The 17954-nt window shown below is 40.8% G+C and overlaps 1 protein-coding gene across 1 annotated transcript in view; it reads right to left on the bottom strand.

The window, feature by feature from the left end:
- The window catches only part of LOC145411157 (integrin alpha-PS4-like), a 41444-nt gene that overhangs the window by 6947 nt on the left and 16543 nt on the right, over window positions 1–17954 (bottom strand). Inside the window, exons 2-15 of the mRNA XM_080281211.1 lie at window positions 15474–15717; window positions 14156–14283; window positions 12753–12871; window positions 11912–12038; window positions 10897–11028; window positions 10117–10364; window positions 7742–7954; window positions 6427–6538; window positions 6006–6185; window positions 4891–5064; window positions 4184–4320; window positions 2723–2801; window positions 1560–1692; window positions 1043–1262 (exon numbers count right to left, since the gene is read on the bottom strand). Coding sequence (XP_080137337.1) covers window positions 1043–1262; window positions 1560–1692; window positions 2723–2801; window positions 4184–4320; window positions 4891–5064; window positions 6006–6185; window positions 6427–6538; window positions 7742–7954; window positions 10117–10364; window positions 10897–11028; window positions 11912–12038; window positions 12753–12871; window positions 14156–14283; window positions 15474–15664 — 2193 coding nt within the window. The 5' untranslated portion in view covers window positions 15665–15717. The remainder of the gene's footprint in view (window positions 1–1042; window positions 1263–1559; window positions 1693–2722; window positions 2802–4183; window positions 4321–4890; window positions 5065–6005; window positions 6186–6426; window positions 6539–7741; window positions 7955–10116; window positions 10365–10896; window positions 11029–11911; window positions 12039–12752; window positions 12872–14155; window positions 14284–15473; window positions 15718–17954) is intronic.

Here is a 17954-nt window from a genome sequence, read left to right as displayed (position 1 = left end):
CGTCATCTGTGTCTCAGAAGGGAAGATAAGATATTTTTTGATGCTGTCTTCTGTGTTCCGGAATGAAGACAAGCCAGCCTTGACTTCCATCCCCTTACTACAAGCATTCCTTGCTTAATGACAGGATTGTATTGCCCAGAACCATATCGTTAAGCAAATTATCATTAACCCACTGAAGTTGGGGAATTCTTTTATACAGGTATTTCATTATTTCTATCCCCCGACAACTTTATTCACCTTAGGAAACATTTTTTGAACCAGAGGAGTTAGTAATATCCTTAACAAACCCTGTAAATTACAAGTCCTTTCCTGAGTTGGAAAAAATCATCTTGTAACAGCAAGGACAAGCCAAAATTGGCGTCACCTGCATTCAGGTGGCTAAGCAAATACATTATAAAATGGGTTCATTGAGTTGACCTTGTTGGGGATAGTTTTACTTAGCTCAAGTCCAAAACCAACCTAGGGAAGAGCTCATAATAACCTAAAACATCACATACTGCCACTGCAGCTTGTAATACAGTACACCCTCGATATAACAAACTAACTGGTACCAGATCCTTGATGTTAAAGCCAATAGTTTGTAAAAGCTGAACACCATGCGGTTTGGTAATTTCTCAGGCATTGTGGTCTTTACTGAAACAAAGATCGTTAATTATAGTGTTGTTCGGCCAAACAGTCTCACAGATTAACATACACCTAAGTCTAAATGGCCCTTTTTCTCAATAAATGCTCTATTTGTGGCACCTCTCATGATGGTCTCCCAGAGACCGATGCGGCATTCTGTGGGATGGGGAGGAATGTGTGTGTGTGTGTGTGTGTGTGTGTGTGTGTGTGTGTGTGTGTGTGTGTGTGTGTAGGTATGCCATGCTGGTCGGTGTTTTCTGCACGTCAATTCTTTTACTGAGCGAAAATTCGTTAAATTTAACATTTGGCCAGGTCAGGGTGATCATTAAAACCGAAATTCGTTAAAAGAGGGTTTTGTGTGTCGAGGGTTCATTGTACATGGGACAACAAATGCTCCACGGTCCTTTCCACCCCTCACCTTTCCTTCCTGGGTGATGGGATTGGCAAGATGACAAACCAGGGATGTCCTTTCACCCTGCTTAGAGAAAGAACAATCATGGGAGGATGGCATGATGAGGCCAAGGGGAGGGGCAACTTGCACCGTCAAATTAGGCTGGAAGGCCGGTTCACCTGCGTTGAACACTGACACTCTCAGTACAGGTTTATTGTCCTCTCCAATCACCAGCCTTTGATCCTGCCTGTGGAAAGAGAGTAAAGGGTTAGAAAATTAGATGCAGGTTAGCATAAATAGGAGACAAGCAGACAGATAGATGAACATCCAGGTGGACTAATAGAATCCAGTGGGATAAGGGATATTATCTTGAAATTTGGGAAAAAAGTGCAACAGTGAAGGCATCATAATTAAGTGATAACAGGACCAGGAAAATGTTTTTATTGTGCTCCTAGTGAGGTCAAAAAGGATTGGATAGCAGACAGAAAGACAGATAGATAGATAGACAGATAAAAATGTTACAATAAGGTTTGCCCAAACTCACCCATACTGAAGAAAGCTTGTTTCCATCTTCATGTCAGTTCGGCAGATATCATCTCCATCACTTTCACATCCAGTCACGATGCTCATGCGAGAGGTCAGTCCAGTAGCCGCGTCGGGGTCAAGTATTGGCTGACCTGTGTTTGCATTTCATATAGTTTAGTTATGGACTGAGTTATGGAATGAAATATAGAAGTACAGTAAGACCTCCGTAAGGCACACTTTTATATGTCAGAAACTCCCCTAAGTTGGATGTAGTTTTGGCTTGCTTGTGCTGAATTTTTTTTTTTCTTTTTAATTTGCATAGTATATAACCATTCTTAAAATAAAAATGAAAATCTTCCTTCTTTTGTATTCCCGTGAATGGCATGTTAATATCGTCATTCATGATATTTATGCAAACTCTGCTGGTATCAAGAAGATACGAAAAGCATGGAAGAAAATGTGAAGGTGTAATATGGAAATAAACTAATAAGGAAAAGGTGGTGGGAAATGGAAGAAAATATGAAGATGTAACATAGTGAAGTGATGGAGTGGTGAGTAATGCAGAAGATTCATTTATTTCTATGAGGGAGGGTGACACATTCATTTTCATGTATGGTGTAGAATTTTTAACATTAACGCTAAATCAGATGACCCACACAGGGGAATAAAATTACAGTCAACTCTCAATTATCCAGTGTAAAGCAACGTTGGGTCTGGTTAGCATTTGGATGGGTGACCGCCTGGGAACACCAGATGCTGTTGGCATCCCTACGTGTCAAGTGAGGTTGGTGGAGGATTAGTGCCCCTCCCTGTAAAACAATTAACTCTAAGCCCTTGGCCACCCCGTTTGGGATACATGGCGTCTGGCAATGAATGAATGAATGAACATGGAAATAAACTGATAAGGGAGAGGTGGTGGGGAGACACCTTAGCCAATGAGGAAATGGGCCTGCCTCCACCTATAATCTGTCATCACATCTACCTCTCCACCCTATAATCTGTCATTACATCTGCCTCTTCATCCTATAATATGTCATCACATCTGCCTCTCTACCCTTTAATCTGTCATCAGATCTGCCTCTCTACCCTATAATCTGCCAACACATCTGCCTTTCTGCCATATAATCTGTCATCACATCTGTCTTCCTACACTGCAGTCTTTCATCACTTGTTTACACTTACGGATAAGTGGTAGTTGATGTACTTCTGTCAGCTCGTATTCAAGCCTCAGCACAATGGGTTCGTGGTTTGTCGTAACATCCTGGAAAGATAATTTTCAGGACTGAGCCTGTGCAGGTTTATATCCAAGAGATGGTTGGGGTTTATTGCTCATGTAATGCCAGTCAGGGATGTGTGAGGCTGGTCACTCTCATCTTAAAAGTCAAAAACAACTTGCTTAGCCCTTGGCTCCTACACTTCTCATGGGGCAACACAGGATTAGATGATGATGATGATTAGTATTGTATATATAATCATCAGCTATAATTACCCTCTTCACTGATGCACAGAGAGAGAAATCAGTATCTTCCTAAAGTTTAACGAATACATAGCAGAGAAGTCAAACCATCAGAAACACACAAGTAGAGATAGAGTTAATTTTCACTGTTTTTCACCAGTTGTAAATTTTCTTCAGATGGAACTTTGACTGTACAAATATGAACCGCTGATCATACCACACTCCCACTGTTGGACTGGTGGCACTTATAAAGATAATTCCTGAGCATAAATACACTCAAATTTCTGTACAGTATTAACTGGTCAGAAGCACCTGGTCATGGAAAACTGATTTTTAAATCCAGTATTTCAGTATGTCAGGACAGCTAGACACAACCAGTCATACAGTGAGGGTGCAATACTTTCATTCGACTGCTAGTGTACAGGTATTCTCATATTCTTGATATCAACAGACAATTTTATTTAGCTTTGGGAAGATGTCTTGCAGTGAATGAGGTAATGAAGACTGTATCAAACCCCTTCAGGTTAAGAAGTCAATCCTTAGGTATTTTAAATCATCTGAAAATAAGAATAACAAAATGTATACACATCAGCAGAATGAAAGGCTTAATATTTTCTTTGCAGTTACAACTTTTCTGTCTTATTTTACATATCTATATGGGAACAACTTTCTAACATTTCAAACACAGGCAAGAGCACAAGAAGGAACCTTTGCAGGTTGGCTTCAGAGCTTTGTGGATGTCTCATAAGTGTTGTCAAAAAGCGAATGTAGATAAGAGTAAAGTGATGGATTTGGAGAAAGTGGATAACTTAAAATATCCAGACAGATGATCAGCCCTTTAGTTATAATATAGTAATGACTGATCACGGTTGCAGTATCAATTTTGCTTTAACCTGATCTAAAGTTTCTTTCTCTACATTTCTATTGCTGAGCTGTAATAAGACATTACCAGTAGAATATGATGCTGGTCATGAAGAAGTGCTATGGAAAGACTAGAATTTTTTAAATGCTTTTTTTCTGCCACTGAACTACATGAAATAAGCTGCAAATGAATGAAAATTTCAGAGGATTACTGTATAGTCAAATCACCTCTCTTAATTTGACAACACATGACCATCAGCTGATTTGAAAAGGGTTAAGGATCTCTGCCAGGCTAGAGCATACACGGTACAGTGGTAAGGCCCAACCTTGACTTCGAGGGAGTATTCTTGGCAGCTGGGGGTTTGCAGTGTGAGCTCCTGGGTGAATTCACGTTTGTTATTCTGGGTGTCACTGAACTGGACCCGTGATGCCTGCAGGTCCACACTCACATTGCCTCGGATGGCTGTTGGGGTAAAGGTTAAAGGTTAATGCTGTATTCAGAAATTAATCCTGTGAATCCATTTATTTATTTTTACTTATTATTTATTCATTTATATACTGCATTTACTTTTTCCATGATACCAGACCACAATTTTTTTTTTTCTTTAATTTTGAGGACTGTTGGGGTAAAGGCCAAAGTTTACTATATTCTGTTTTCATTTTCATTTTTGAAGGCTCCAACATGCCTGCATGCATCGGCCTTGGTCACCTAATGGCGACTCTCCATGCTGCTTGATCTCTGGCGGCTTTCCCATTCATTCCCATATCCTTGAGGCCGCACTCAATGACCTTGTTCCAGGTCGTTTTTTGGTCTCGCTCTCTCTCTCTTTCTTTCTCTCTCTCTCTCTCTCTCTCTGTTTCTCTCTCTCTCTCTCTCCATTAAGTATATGAATTTTAAGTCTCCATTTTTTCCCATATATGAATCATAAATGCATTTTTCCCATACTATACAGTATATGAATCCCAAAGTCTCCATTTTATTTTTATCCATATATGAATTCTTTGTCTAGAGTCATGCAAAACTTTTTCTTACCTATCCGTCTTGGTACTCTCTTGCCACTGAACCGGATGCAGGCTTTCATCTCGAAGGAGGTAGCCTCTAGGGTGATTGCTGGGGGTGTTGTGGTGATTTCGCCGACCAGAATGGCCACAGGACGACTCCGGATCACTATTGCATGGCCAGATAGAAAGCTCCCAATGGCTAAATCTGCAGTAAAATCAGTATACAGTATTAGGTTTCATTATCCACACTACAGAGTGACCCATATATATAGCACTCCATTTCTTCTCCACCAGGCAATATCTCGTGTGTTGTAGGGACGGCTCAATCACTGTTATCAGTATCTACCCTGCATCACTTAGTCATTTTCCATTCCCACTGCCACATCCAATTCCACACTAGATGACTGAACTATCCACAACACATAAGATACTGTCATAGGAGTGTCTAGTGGAGTGCTAGTAATGAATCACCCTGTATATTGTCCTGCCTGGGGCTTAGAGGGTCAGAACTACAATATACCCTTTTCACCTTAACTTGGCCTAGATTTTTGTCCTCTTGCAGCCCATTTCCTATAGTTCAGTGGAAAAAATCAAGCAGTATTACAGCTCTACAGTACATTCTTTCCATAGCACTTCTTCATGACAAACATCATATTTATGTGCCAATCAACTGTTGCATATCAGCATTCTAACACTTTTTCATGGCTAGCATCATATTTAAGTGTTAGTCTAATGTTACAACTCAGCATTCGAGGTGGAGAGATGGTGGTTTTAGGTCAAGGTAGAGAAAAAAGAGTATAGGCTACTCAGTCCAGATATTTAAGGCCAGAGTGACCAGTTGCTCATCCCCAGAATTAAGGTGTTTGGTTACAGACTGACAGAGAGACAGAAAAATACAGACAGGCAAATAGAAGGCCAAATGATAGATTTCTTTAAATTACATGCATACAACTGGTAGACAGAGTGATGGACAGACAGGGATAGATAACTAAATAATAGATTTCTATAAATTACTTATATACAGCACATTTCATATATTGGTGGAGAATTAGTGCCCCTCCCTGTAAAACAATTAACTCTAAGCCCTTGGCCACCCCGTTTGGGATACATGGCGTCTGGCAATGAATGAATGAATATATATGATACCTGGGTAATCATTGTCATCGATGTCAATTCCCCTGGAGAGTGCCATACCGAAGCCCCTTAGGCCACCAGTGAAGTCTTCAGGTGACAGGCGCTGAGAGTGTGTGGCTCGCAGTTTTCCCCCAGACCCCAGGAAGATGTACACTGCTCCATCTCCCTCGAATGGGGCACCCACCGCAATGTCTGTTAACAAATTGAGCCAAGATTCAAGGTTTTCATCAGATTAAGGCACATTGATACTGTATTCAGTTGTGTGTTATTTATGTGTAAGTTATTGAAAGATTTCGCCATTCACAGAATATTATTAATATAGCCCCCACAAATATTAGGGGACTGCTGTATATTTATCCGTGGAAATTGTTTGCAAATTTGGGAGTCACAGGGTATTTGTAATTAATCCCCATGAATAATTGTAGCTTCTTACCTTCAAAGCCATCAGCATTGAGGTCACCAATGGCTGACAGGGTTGTGCCAAACCGGGCAAAACTCACTCGAGTGCCATAGAGGGCAGTGTTGGACATCTCTAGCCGCTGACCCTGTTGGAGCCAAACTAGAGCTAGCTTACATTTTTCACAGCAAACTAGAGTTAGCTCACATTTTTCTCACCATACTAGAGCGAGCTTACATTTACACCAAACTAAGTTAGTTTACATTTTTTATACCAACCTAGAGGTAGCTTACATTTTTTACACCAATCTAGAGCTAGCTTACATTTCCCACCAAACTAGAACTAGCTGACATTCACAACACCAAACCAGAACTAGCTGACATTCACAACACCAAACTAGAACTAGCTGACATTTTTCACACTAAAATAGAACTACAGTAGCTTACATTTTCCATTTTTCACACCAAGCTAATAGGTAGCATACATTTTCCACAGCATTGTCGCTTTACCACCACACTTAGATGATGTTATCTCATATTCTATTATTTTTACTACCAGATGATTTAATTCAGTGTTAGAAGGATTTTTTTAAAGATTGGTGGAGATAGCATTCATTAAATAGAGGAGATAGATTTAGCTTGCATTAAATAGAGGAGATAGATTTAGCTTTCATTAAATAGAGGAGATAGATTTAGCTTTCATTAAATAGAGGAGATAGATTTAGCTTACATTAAATAGAGGAGATAGATTTAGCTTTCATTAAATAGAGGAGATAGATTTAGCTTTCATTAAACAGAGGAGATAGATACAGCATTCATTAAACAGAGGAGATAGATACAGCATTCATTAAATACTGGATTAAACAGATATATCCTTCATTAAATACTGTATAGATAAAACCTTTACTGAATACTGTATAGATAAAACCTTCATTAAATACTGTATAGATAAAACCTTCATTAAATACTGTATAGATAAAACCTTCATTAAATACTGTATAGATAAAACCTTCATTAAATACTGTATAGATAAAACCTTCATTAAATACTGTATAGATAAAACCTTCATTAAATACTGTATAGATAAAAACCTTCATTAAATACTGTATAGATAAAACCTTCATTAAATACTGTATAGATAAAACCTTCATTAAATACTGTATAGATAAAACCTTCATTAAATACTGTATAGATAAAACCTTCATTAAATACTGTATAGATAAAACCTCCATTAAATACTGTATAGATAAAACCTTCATTAAATACTGTATAGATAAAACCTTCATTAAATACTGTATAGATAAAACCTTCATTAAATACTGTATAGATATAACCTTCATTAAGTACTGTACCCTGGAGCTGAGGATGACTCGAACTCGGCCCACATCGGGAAAGTCGTTGAGGTAGTACATAGGTTCGCCCACGATCAGATCACTCAGTCCGTCGCCATTAATATCGCCAGTTGTAAGGGCCGCCCCAAAGTTAGCCCCAAGCTGTTCCCCTTGCCACTCCTGCTTCACTTCCAGGGAACGATAGTCTAGGTTCGGGAAGGCAAAGATGATAACCTGCAAATGGGAAAAAATAAATAAATAAAAGTTTGAAATGGAACTGATGTAGGATGAAGTGTGGGTCACCATAAATTAGAATAACTGTTGTGTGTGTGTGTGTGTGTGTGTGTGTGTGTGTGTGTGTGTGTGTGTGTTACAAGTACCTGTGCAGCAATCTGTAATTTTAGGTAGCTTTTTTTCTCTCTCATTTTTTCCCCCACCTTTAATAACGGCCTTGCATAAGTTTGATTTGCAAGAGATGATTGAAGGTTTTTCAATCATAAAATGACTACCTACCTATCAGTCTTATCTGTTTATTGCCAGATGCCCCAGTCTTGCAAGAGGTGGCCACAGAAGATTGCCTCTATGTCACCATGTCCTTTTGCTGTTAGGTTGCCCTGTCTCAAACTCACACTTCCCTCTCTCATATCTCTCTCACTCCATCCCTTCATCTTATCCTTGGTCTTCCCCTCCACCTTATTCACATACACTCTTCTAGTTAGTCTCTCATTCTTCATCCTCTCCACATGGGTGAACCATCTGAACGTATTTCTCTTAATACTCAGTCACATCCACATCAACATGACAGCACTCCTTTACTTCGTCATTTGTCTGTCTAACTCTCCATGTAACACCACATGCTCCTCTCAAGGAAATAAAAAAAAAAAAATGTTGATAAGATTAATTTACTACGTATTTTGCTCAAAAGTTCACTGATGCTTTTCTGCTAGTTGTGGTGATGGAAGGGGTTTAATGAAAAATTATGTGGTAGGCAGTGTGAAGCACAAGTAAAGAGTATGAGTAGGAAAGATAAACTCAGACATCCAGGGAGGAGTAAGTTGTGTGCAAGGCAGGACACAATACAGTACTCAAATGGAATTGCTAGTGAATTTTTGCATGTTACTATATGGCATGATGTAACTGAAGCAAAAGTATTATTACTTTTATTATTATTATTATTTGTGGTAGGTGAGGGTGCTCACCATCCACTCACTCGATGTAGTGCTGCTCTCAGGTGTCTGGCCTTTCTTCTCTTCCCTCCATTCCTTCCTTCCTCTTCTGTCTTTTTTTACTTCTTTCTTTCCATGTCCTTCTGCCAATGGGTGACTTTACGTTTCCTCTTTTGTCTTTCTGTCCTTCATTCTTTCTTCTTCCCTCTGCTTGTGGGTGACTCAACACTGAGTGACAAACCAAATGGTTTCCTGTACACCTGGAAACCATTTGGTATGCTGGGTGGTAACCATATAAACAAATTATGGCGCCTAGTGGCTTAGTGGGCAATTATGGCACTCCAATTGGATTGAGCCAGTGAAGGTTTATATCCAAGGGTTGGTTGGGGTTATTGCTCATGTAATGTCACTCAGGGATGAGTGAGGCTGGTCACTCTCATCTTAAATGTCAGGACCAACTTACCCAACCCCTGGCTCCTATGCTCCTCATGGGGCAATGTAGGATTGGATGATGGATGGATGGATGGATTATATTATATTATTTTTATTATTATTTCCTTTTTTCATTTTTTAAAAATAATTCTTATACAGTATTTTCATGGTGAAGAGGGATGACATGGAGGCGATTTGTTTGTGGCCAACCCTTATGGGATTGAGACATCTGGCCATACATAGATAGATAGATATTTTGGTGGTGGAGAAAGATGCCTTCATGTGGTAGCATGAATGTAACCAGTTAGCTCAGATGTCCAGTTACAGTATATAAACATCCCCCAACTCCCTTCCTAGCCCTTGAAAGGAGGATGCTGGACTCCAGGAGAAAGGCAACTTTAGCCTGCTGTCCATCAGGCTTATGTCCAGATGAGACAGGGGCCACAACAATAAGAATAAGAACAAGAGGCAGTTTGCATGTTACCAAGCAACAAAAACAAAAGGCAGTTTACATGACCAAACCAAAAAACAAGCACAAAAGGCAATTTACATGACAAAACAATTAAAGCAAAAGGCAGTTTACATGATCATACTAAAAAACAAGAAGAAGATCCAGATTACATGACCAAGCCAAACAACAGGAACAAAAGGGAGTTTACACAATCATCTCATACCAAACAACAGCAACAAAAGACAGTTTACACGATCATACCATACCAAACAACAAGAACAAAAGGCAATTTACACACTCATACCATACCAAACAACAGGAACAAAAGGCAGATTACACGATCATACCTTACCAAAGGAGTTTTCACCCCTTGGAGCACCCGCAGCATAGAGTATCTGATCCTCCGATAGATATCTTCCCGAGGTCACTGCATAGCCCATCAGGTCAAAATCGTTGATGCTGGTGGTGTGGAGTGGGTTGGGCACAAACTCAGAGGCAAACATCAGGTACACGTTACTGTTTGCCTGGCGGCGACGTCTTCGAGTTATTGTACCAGTGATTATTTCGCCTTTGTCCTTGAGCCTTACCACCGTACCTGGGTGAAGGCAGTCTTTATTACTTACTGTACAGGTGATTTATCCAGCTTAAGAGAGCTGACTGATAGAGAAAGGGTTATCTTTGTACAGATTATTTAGTTCAGCTTAGGAGAGATGGCAGACAGAGAAAGAGTTAATGATGGCTGTATCGAACCCATCCACTTTGGAAAGTCTAACCTAAGGGGGATAATTTTGTCTGGAAATATCTACTAATCTATCCATTTCCAGATGCCTTAATCCTATAAGAGGTGGCCACAGAAAAATCACCTTCACGTCACCCTGTCCTTTACCATTTGGCAGCTCTCCCTCCAACTCACACCCTCCTGCCTTATATAGCTCTCCACTCCATCCCTCAATTTCATCCTTGGTCTCTCCCTCCATCTCTCCTCCTTCACCTCTCTTACATACATTCTTTTAGTCAGTCTGTCTTTCTCCATCCTCTCCATATTGATAGGTTGAGATCTGTACATTACCAGGTGGAAGGGATGAAATGGAAAAATTGTAGAGCGTCAGTGAAATTGTACAACTCACCTTTCCAATTGAAGACCCCTGGAGCACCAAGTATCATCTCAGTGGGATCATCAGGAAAGTGGACAGAAAAACCCACTTGCCCGTGAGAGTAGAAGAACATGTCTCTGTCGTTCACACGCAGGGTCTGTTTGGCTAGTGTGTTAAAGAGAAATGTGCTTTAGAACATATGCTCCATTTATTTTAACGACCTAAAATTGCATTATGTCTTTCATGAATTTTGAACTGTGATTTGCCTTAGTTGTAACATTTTATACTCCTTGTGCTCTAACTTGACTGAAAATTGCCATGTCTTCATACTGAATTTTTAACTGTAACAAAAGATTAAAACTTGGCTGTGATGTGATGGTATACTCTGTTCACTGTAACTACTGGAGTTATAAAATTGTAATCTCTCTGTCTTTAATGCTGAGCTATAGGAAGACATCAAAACTGAAATATGTTTCAAATTATGAAGATACAGGTGCATATTGTTGAAAGGATGTAGAGTCATAGTATTGTCTTATTCTGTCACTGAGCTGCAGAAGATATGTTACAAAAGGACAGTAATCTCCACCAAGTAAAGTGAATGGACTATAGTTGTGAAGAAATTCTGTGGGAAGAATGCTGGTACAGGTATGATTTTTGTATTTCATTGTCATGGCATTGTGACATCATGACATTGGTATTGTTGTTGTTGTGGCACCAGGCTCATCTGAATATTATCCTGATTCCTGGTGGACTGCAGGCTGAAGCTGTCCCTTTCTTGCAATTCACCATCCTTCTGGGTATAGAGTGGGAGTTGAGGGATGTTTGTATAACGAGGCAGAGTTGGGAAGGAGATGAGGGATGCTTGTATAACAAAGCAGTGTAGGGAGGGAATTGAGGGATGTTTGTACAGTATAATGAAGCACTGTAGGGAGGGAGTTCAGAGATGTTTGTATAACCAGGCAGTGGAGCCACCCAGTTATATTGGTGCCATCACTTGAAGGCATCCTTTTCCAATAAGAAGATAAAACACAATAAGAAGATAAATTACATTGGTGAACCAACGGCATTCTCTTATGGGCGGGGTCGTTGGGAAGTGATGCGTTGAGCCAGTAGCACACACCGTTCATCAGATAGGTTGTTGGGTAGTATTGGTTCCTCCACCGGGGTGCACACACCTGCATATGCACAATTATCATCAGCAGCAGCAGGCTGTTTCAGTTGATTACTACATTTAAGAAAAAAAAAACTTTGCAGGTACATGAGGATTATTGTTGCCAAGCAGACCCATCAACTGCAGCAATTGCCCTTGAAGGGCCATCCCATGCAGTGAATTGATGGTCTCTTGCAGCAGGCAATGCATCTTCCTAATGATGCATTGGGAAGAGTGTGGAGGTTTGGTTCTTGGCTAGGTGCCACATTTGGGTCTCTCCACCCAGTTAATAGGGGCACCATAGAAGGCACTACATCACTGTTATCTGGTTACCACTCAGCATTATGAAGCGTTTCTTGGGTTACAGAAAATCATTAGGCTTGTTGCTTAGTGTAGAATCACCTGAAATGGAAAGAATTGTAATAAAAATGGTAGAAAACATGGGAGAAATAGAAAAAAGAATGAGGCAGGTCATGGCACAGCAGATGTTTTCTGTGAATTGGAAGTTAAACCAAGTGCCAGAAGCAGTTGTTTACAATCATGTTTTGGTAGGGGTGGTCACAAACAAATCAGACGTCTCCCTTTTCTCCCTCCAAGTCTTATCGCCCCCCTCACATATATCTTTCCACACCATCCCTCCATTTCATCCTTGGTCTCCTCCTCCACCTCACATATTCCCTTCTGGTCAGTTTTTCATTCTCCTTCCATTCCAAACAAGAAATGCCCATAAATAACTTACAGCTGTAGTTTGCCGACCACCATTGTAACTGGGTTGTGTGTCCAGTGCTCCTCCCAGCCACCCATTATTCTTGAGGTCCTGGTAGCCAAAGTCAGTGTACTGGTTGACGATGCTGTTTCCTGTAACCCATTATGATATTTCAGAGTTTGTCCTTTAAAGGTCATTATCATCATCATCATCTTCATCGTCATTATTGTCATCATCATTGTCATAATCCATACCTTCTTTCCCACCCCAAGGTAAATCCAGAGAGACAGAAAAAAACTACAGTAGGTAGAATAACATACAAACCAATGTTTGCACAATGGAGTGCACCACACTCCCATTCACTGACCATTCAAGCTGCCAGAATCCTGGCTTCATTAAAGTTAAATAGCCAAAATAAATTGCTAGCAAAAAGGTTCTGCATCCTAGGATGATGACAATACCTATCATATTATTGCATCTGAATGTGTAAATGTGTAAGCAAGAGCATAAAATATGATGGTCATTTATGAAACTTGTTGTTGAGTAACTCTGATCCGTCTGGCCAAGTAGACTTATCAACCACAGGCAGGCAACTGCCCCACAGGACCGTCCTGTGCAGTGAAATAATGCTCCTTTGTGGTAGACAGCAGCAAGTGGATGTTTGGTTTATGGATGGATGCTACTGTATTTTTGTATCTACACACGGATAACATGGGCACTGTAGTAAGCTCCACATTACCCCAGTATTTGGTTATATGGTTACCACCCAATGTTGTAAATAGTTTTCTGGGTAACACAAAACCATTAGGCTTGTCATTAAATGAAAAGGCACCTGAAATGGAAAAAAAAAAAGAGTAAAAAAAAGTGAAAGAGTGGGAGTAATGTGAAGAGAGGCGGGAAATGAAATTCTAGTACAGTAAAACCTCACAAAAACGGACTAATTGAGGCCCAAGCCATTCCGAAAAGCAAAATTCTGATAAAAGCAACATCTGGACTTCTCCTTGCTAACTTGGACTTTTTCCAATATATCAGACATTAGTCCAGATCGCACCAACGGTTTCTAAACTATTTTCACTACCATTGCAGTGCTGTACTTTATCATGCCTTCACAACAAAAATCATTGTATAATATATATAATAACACAGTACTGTACACTGATAGACATGTCTTTTTTTTACCATATTGTGGTGAACATAGCTGAAGTGGTCAGGCAGTCCGGACTGCCTCTGGCTTTATTGGACATTTTCCGATATATAAGAATTTAGTCCAGTAGCTCATTGATTCTGATAAAAGCGAATTCCGGTCTGTTGAAGTCCATTATATCGAGGTTTTACTGTAATTGTAAAATGTGATTAGCCTGTATCCCACATTACAGTTTAGTCTGCAATGATACAGAAGGGTAAGGTAGACAGATAGATAGACAGATATGGCTTACCTGTTCTGTCTATCAGCAGCTCCTCACATTCATGACTCTCAAGGCTGCATTTAAAGACAGCACCTGGCTCCGTTATGCGATCGGGCAGGTACTGACTGGAATTAGCGCGAGGGGCCCCTACCACAAGCCTGATGAAAGAAGATTTTTTTTTTTTTTTTTTTTTTTTACTTAAACTTGGCCTAAACTAGCATTTGTCCATCCTGAATACTGATTTATAGCAAGACATTAACACTAGAATACTGTGCAGTGCTTCTCATTAAGTGATATTAAAGGAATGTTCAGCTGTAGCCTTGTCCTTTACTGTCACTGAACTACGTGAAGTAAAGCGCAAAAGGAAGTAAATCTGTTGTAAATGTTTTGCCTTCCTCTGTTCACACACACACACACACACACACACACACACACACACACACACACCGCTGGTGCAATGGTAACGTTCCCGCTTGCCAACTGGTGGACGGGAGTTCGCGCCTCGCTCAGGTTGCGAAAAGTTTCACTGATGAAGTGGGTGGTTACTGGCCCCCCTTGAGCAAGGGGACGGGTGTGTGCGTGTGTGAAGGTCACAGCCTTGCCCTTAGATCGGACAATATGAGCTCTCAGCTCCCTTTCGGGAGGGTAAAAGCTGATCATCACGACCATCAAGTGATCCTGACCGACCCGGTGAATTACACACATACCAAGCATTATTATCCGTGTGGTGTTTCTGTAGTGCAGCAGCAGATCTTAAGTAACCAGAGAAAGTAAATGTGTACGGTAATATGTACTGTAAAACATATCACCAAAAAGGAGATGCTACATAAAATAAATCGCTAACGAGGAGGTGCTACGTGAAATAAAATACTAAAGAGCAAGTGCTATGTGAAATAAATTGCTAAAGAGGAAGTGCTGTGTAAAATATATTGCAAAAGTGGAGGTGCTACGTGAAATAAATTGCTAAAGGGAGGTGTTACATGAAATAAATCGCTAAAGAGGACGTGCTACGAAGCTTTCCGTTGCAAACAGAGAACCGTCTGTCTCTATGGCCAGACGCCATAATCCCGTAAGGGGTGGCCATTTGTCTTTGAGTTAGTTGTTTTACGGGGAAGGGCACTAACCCTCTGCTGACTCACTTGTTGACACATATGGAACACGTGTAGGTTAATTGTGTGGTTATCATCCAGTGTTGTAAATGGTTTCCTGGCTTGAAATAGGAAGAGAGGAGGGCAGACACAGAAAAAGAATGATACAGGTGAAGGAAGAAGGCAGCACTACATCAAACGAATGGATGATGGTCGCCGGCACCTATCACCAACGTGGCCCAATCTTCTGGCACACGTACCAGGCGGAATTATCTTCCTGGCGCTTCTGTAGGGCAACAGCAAACCCGAAGTATGGTTCGCGTCCTTGGCTACCAGCTTCGGGGTAAGAGTATGTCCTGGCGTCCTGGGGCTCAAGGTTGAAGCAGGAGATGGGGGACGCCGCCCAGAGGAGACCCACCACCAGGAGGGGAAGGCGCAGACGGAGGGCCATGGAGGGTGATGTGTGGGTGGTGGCGTGGGGGAGATATGGACCACTCTCCCAGCCTGGAAAAAAAAAAAAGTAAATGAATGAAATGAAAATAAAAACTTGTGATTTTTTTTTAAAGCTACTATTCATCATCATTAGAACCCAGTGGACTGCAGGCTGAAGTTGTCCTCTTCCTGCCATCAGCCTTTCGGGAAACGGAGGGAACTGAGGGACGTTTGTATAACCGGATAGTGGAGCCAACAGTCTCTAACTTGGCCCAGACTTTTGTCCTCTTCCAGATTATTTCACGTAACTCAGTGGCCAATAAATAAATAATACTGCCACATGTACTCTTCTCATAACACTTCTTTGTGACTAGCACCATGTTTTAGTGTTAATCCACTGGTAAAACTCAGCCTTGGAGAATTTTTGGCCAGCTTCGTAGGAAAAGGAGTATTCGAGATGAAGAGATGGGAAATTTAGGCCAACTTAGGAGTAAAAGGAATATAGTTAAATCTGTTCCACCACGTGAAGGCACCCCACTCCACCACCACCACCACCATCATCACTTGAACGTAAAAACACAGTATTATGATAAGCAGGCGTGAGAAAAACAGGATGCCCCTTACTTGATATTAACACCTATTCTACGTTCGTTTTCACTTGACATAGATCCCAAACCCTTTGCAGCTTAGTTGATGGCCAGGTGTAAGAAAGACTGTGTGAATGGAAGGAAGTCGTCCGGAGATGGCAAGAGTTAACTAAAAAGGGATGATATTGTAAGGGTTATTGAAGGCTGTATGTAATCCCTTTCTCAGTTCGAAGTGTCTTGCACAAAATCCCCCCCCCCCTCCCGCACTCTCTCTCTCTCTCTCTCTCTCACACACACACACACACACACACACACACACACACACACACACACACACACACACCTCACCTAGCCAAGCTGACCCACTATCTGCTAGTATCCTGTGTGGCTGTCAGGCTCCAACTAACACTACCACTCCACCACCACCATCACCACCACTACCACGCCACCACCACCACCACTACCACCACTAATTAGGCGCAGTCGAACGTGCAAAAGGAGGAGGAGGAGGAGGGCGGGGAGGACGAGTAGGAGGAGTTGAAGGAGGAGAAAAAGGAAAAAAAAAGTATTCTTGTTGACCCTTATTTGTATGAGGGCAGGAGGTTTTCTGTTAAAGAAATTTTGTACATGACTGCTTAACCCCTGGAATAATAATAATAATAATAATAATAGTAGTAGTAGTAGTAGTTGTTGTTGTTGTTGTAATAATAATAATAATAATAATAATCATAATACAGTACCACCACCTTAATTTCACCCTTCTAGTGTACAGAGAGATCACCATAAATAATTCATTCTTGCCGCATACTGACGATTTTATTCAGCTTAGCACAGAGAGAGAGAGAGAGAGAGAGAGAGAGAGAGAGAGAATTTCGAAATGGAGGTGTTAGATATTCATTAACCCCTCATTAACCCTTCGTAATTAGGGGCTTGTCTTAAGGCAATTACAATTGTTTGGTGACAGCAAGAAAAAATAAATATACCTAAAAATGAATGAAGTCCTTGGGGGTGAAGAAATATGGGCTGTCAGTAGAGGTGCCAGGTGATATTAGTATTATGTACACACACACACACACACACACACACACACACACACACACACACACACACACACACACACACACACACACACACACACACACACACACACACACACATTCTCTCTGTTAGTCACATGCATACATATACATAACTCGTATTCTCTCTTTCATATACTCTTTCTCCCTTCTCTCCTCTTACGTCCTCTTATTCTCTTCTCTCATCCTGCTCTCTTTCTCCTCTTTATCGCTCTCTTTTCATGCCTTATCATCGTCTGCCTTAAGTATAGGAGGAGATAAAGGGTATGGACTAATTAAGTGGAGGAGTTCTGTTCCACTGCCATTTGTTGTATCAGGGATGCTAATGGTGACTCTCTCTCTCTCTCTCTCTCTCTCTCTCTCTCTCTCTCTCACACACACACACACACACACACACACACACACACACACACACACACACACACACACACACACACACACACACACACACACACACACAGTCACCCTCTCATTCGGATGTTACCAAATTAGGAGCGAGTGTATTTCTGACGCACATCACGTGTATTTATCTATTTTATTATTATTATTTTTTTTAACTTCATTTCAGCCAATTTTTCTGAAGTTTTTTGTTTTTTATCCCGGAGTTTTTCGTACCATGGAAATCAAAATTGGGACCTTGATTGTT

The sequence above is a fragment of the Coenobita brevimanus genome, chromosome 88, assembly GCF_032717465.1.
Source record: "Coenobita brevimanus isolate Jiangsu-jjx chromosome 88, ASM3271746v2, whole genome shotgun sequence".
Taxonomy (NCBI): Eukaryota; Metazoa; Arthropoda; class Malacostraca; order Decapoda; family Coenobitidae; genus Coenobita; species Coenobita brevimanus.
The sequence above is the reverse complement of the archived record's forward strand: the minus strand, read 5'-3'. Positions and strand labels throughout refer to the sequence as shown.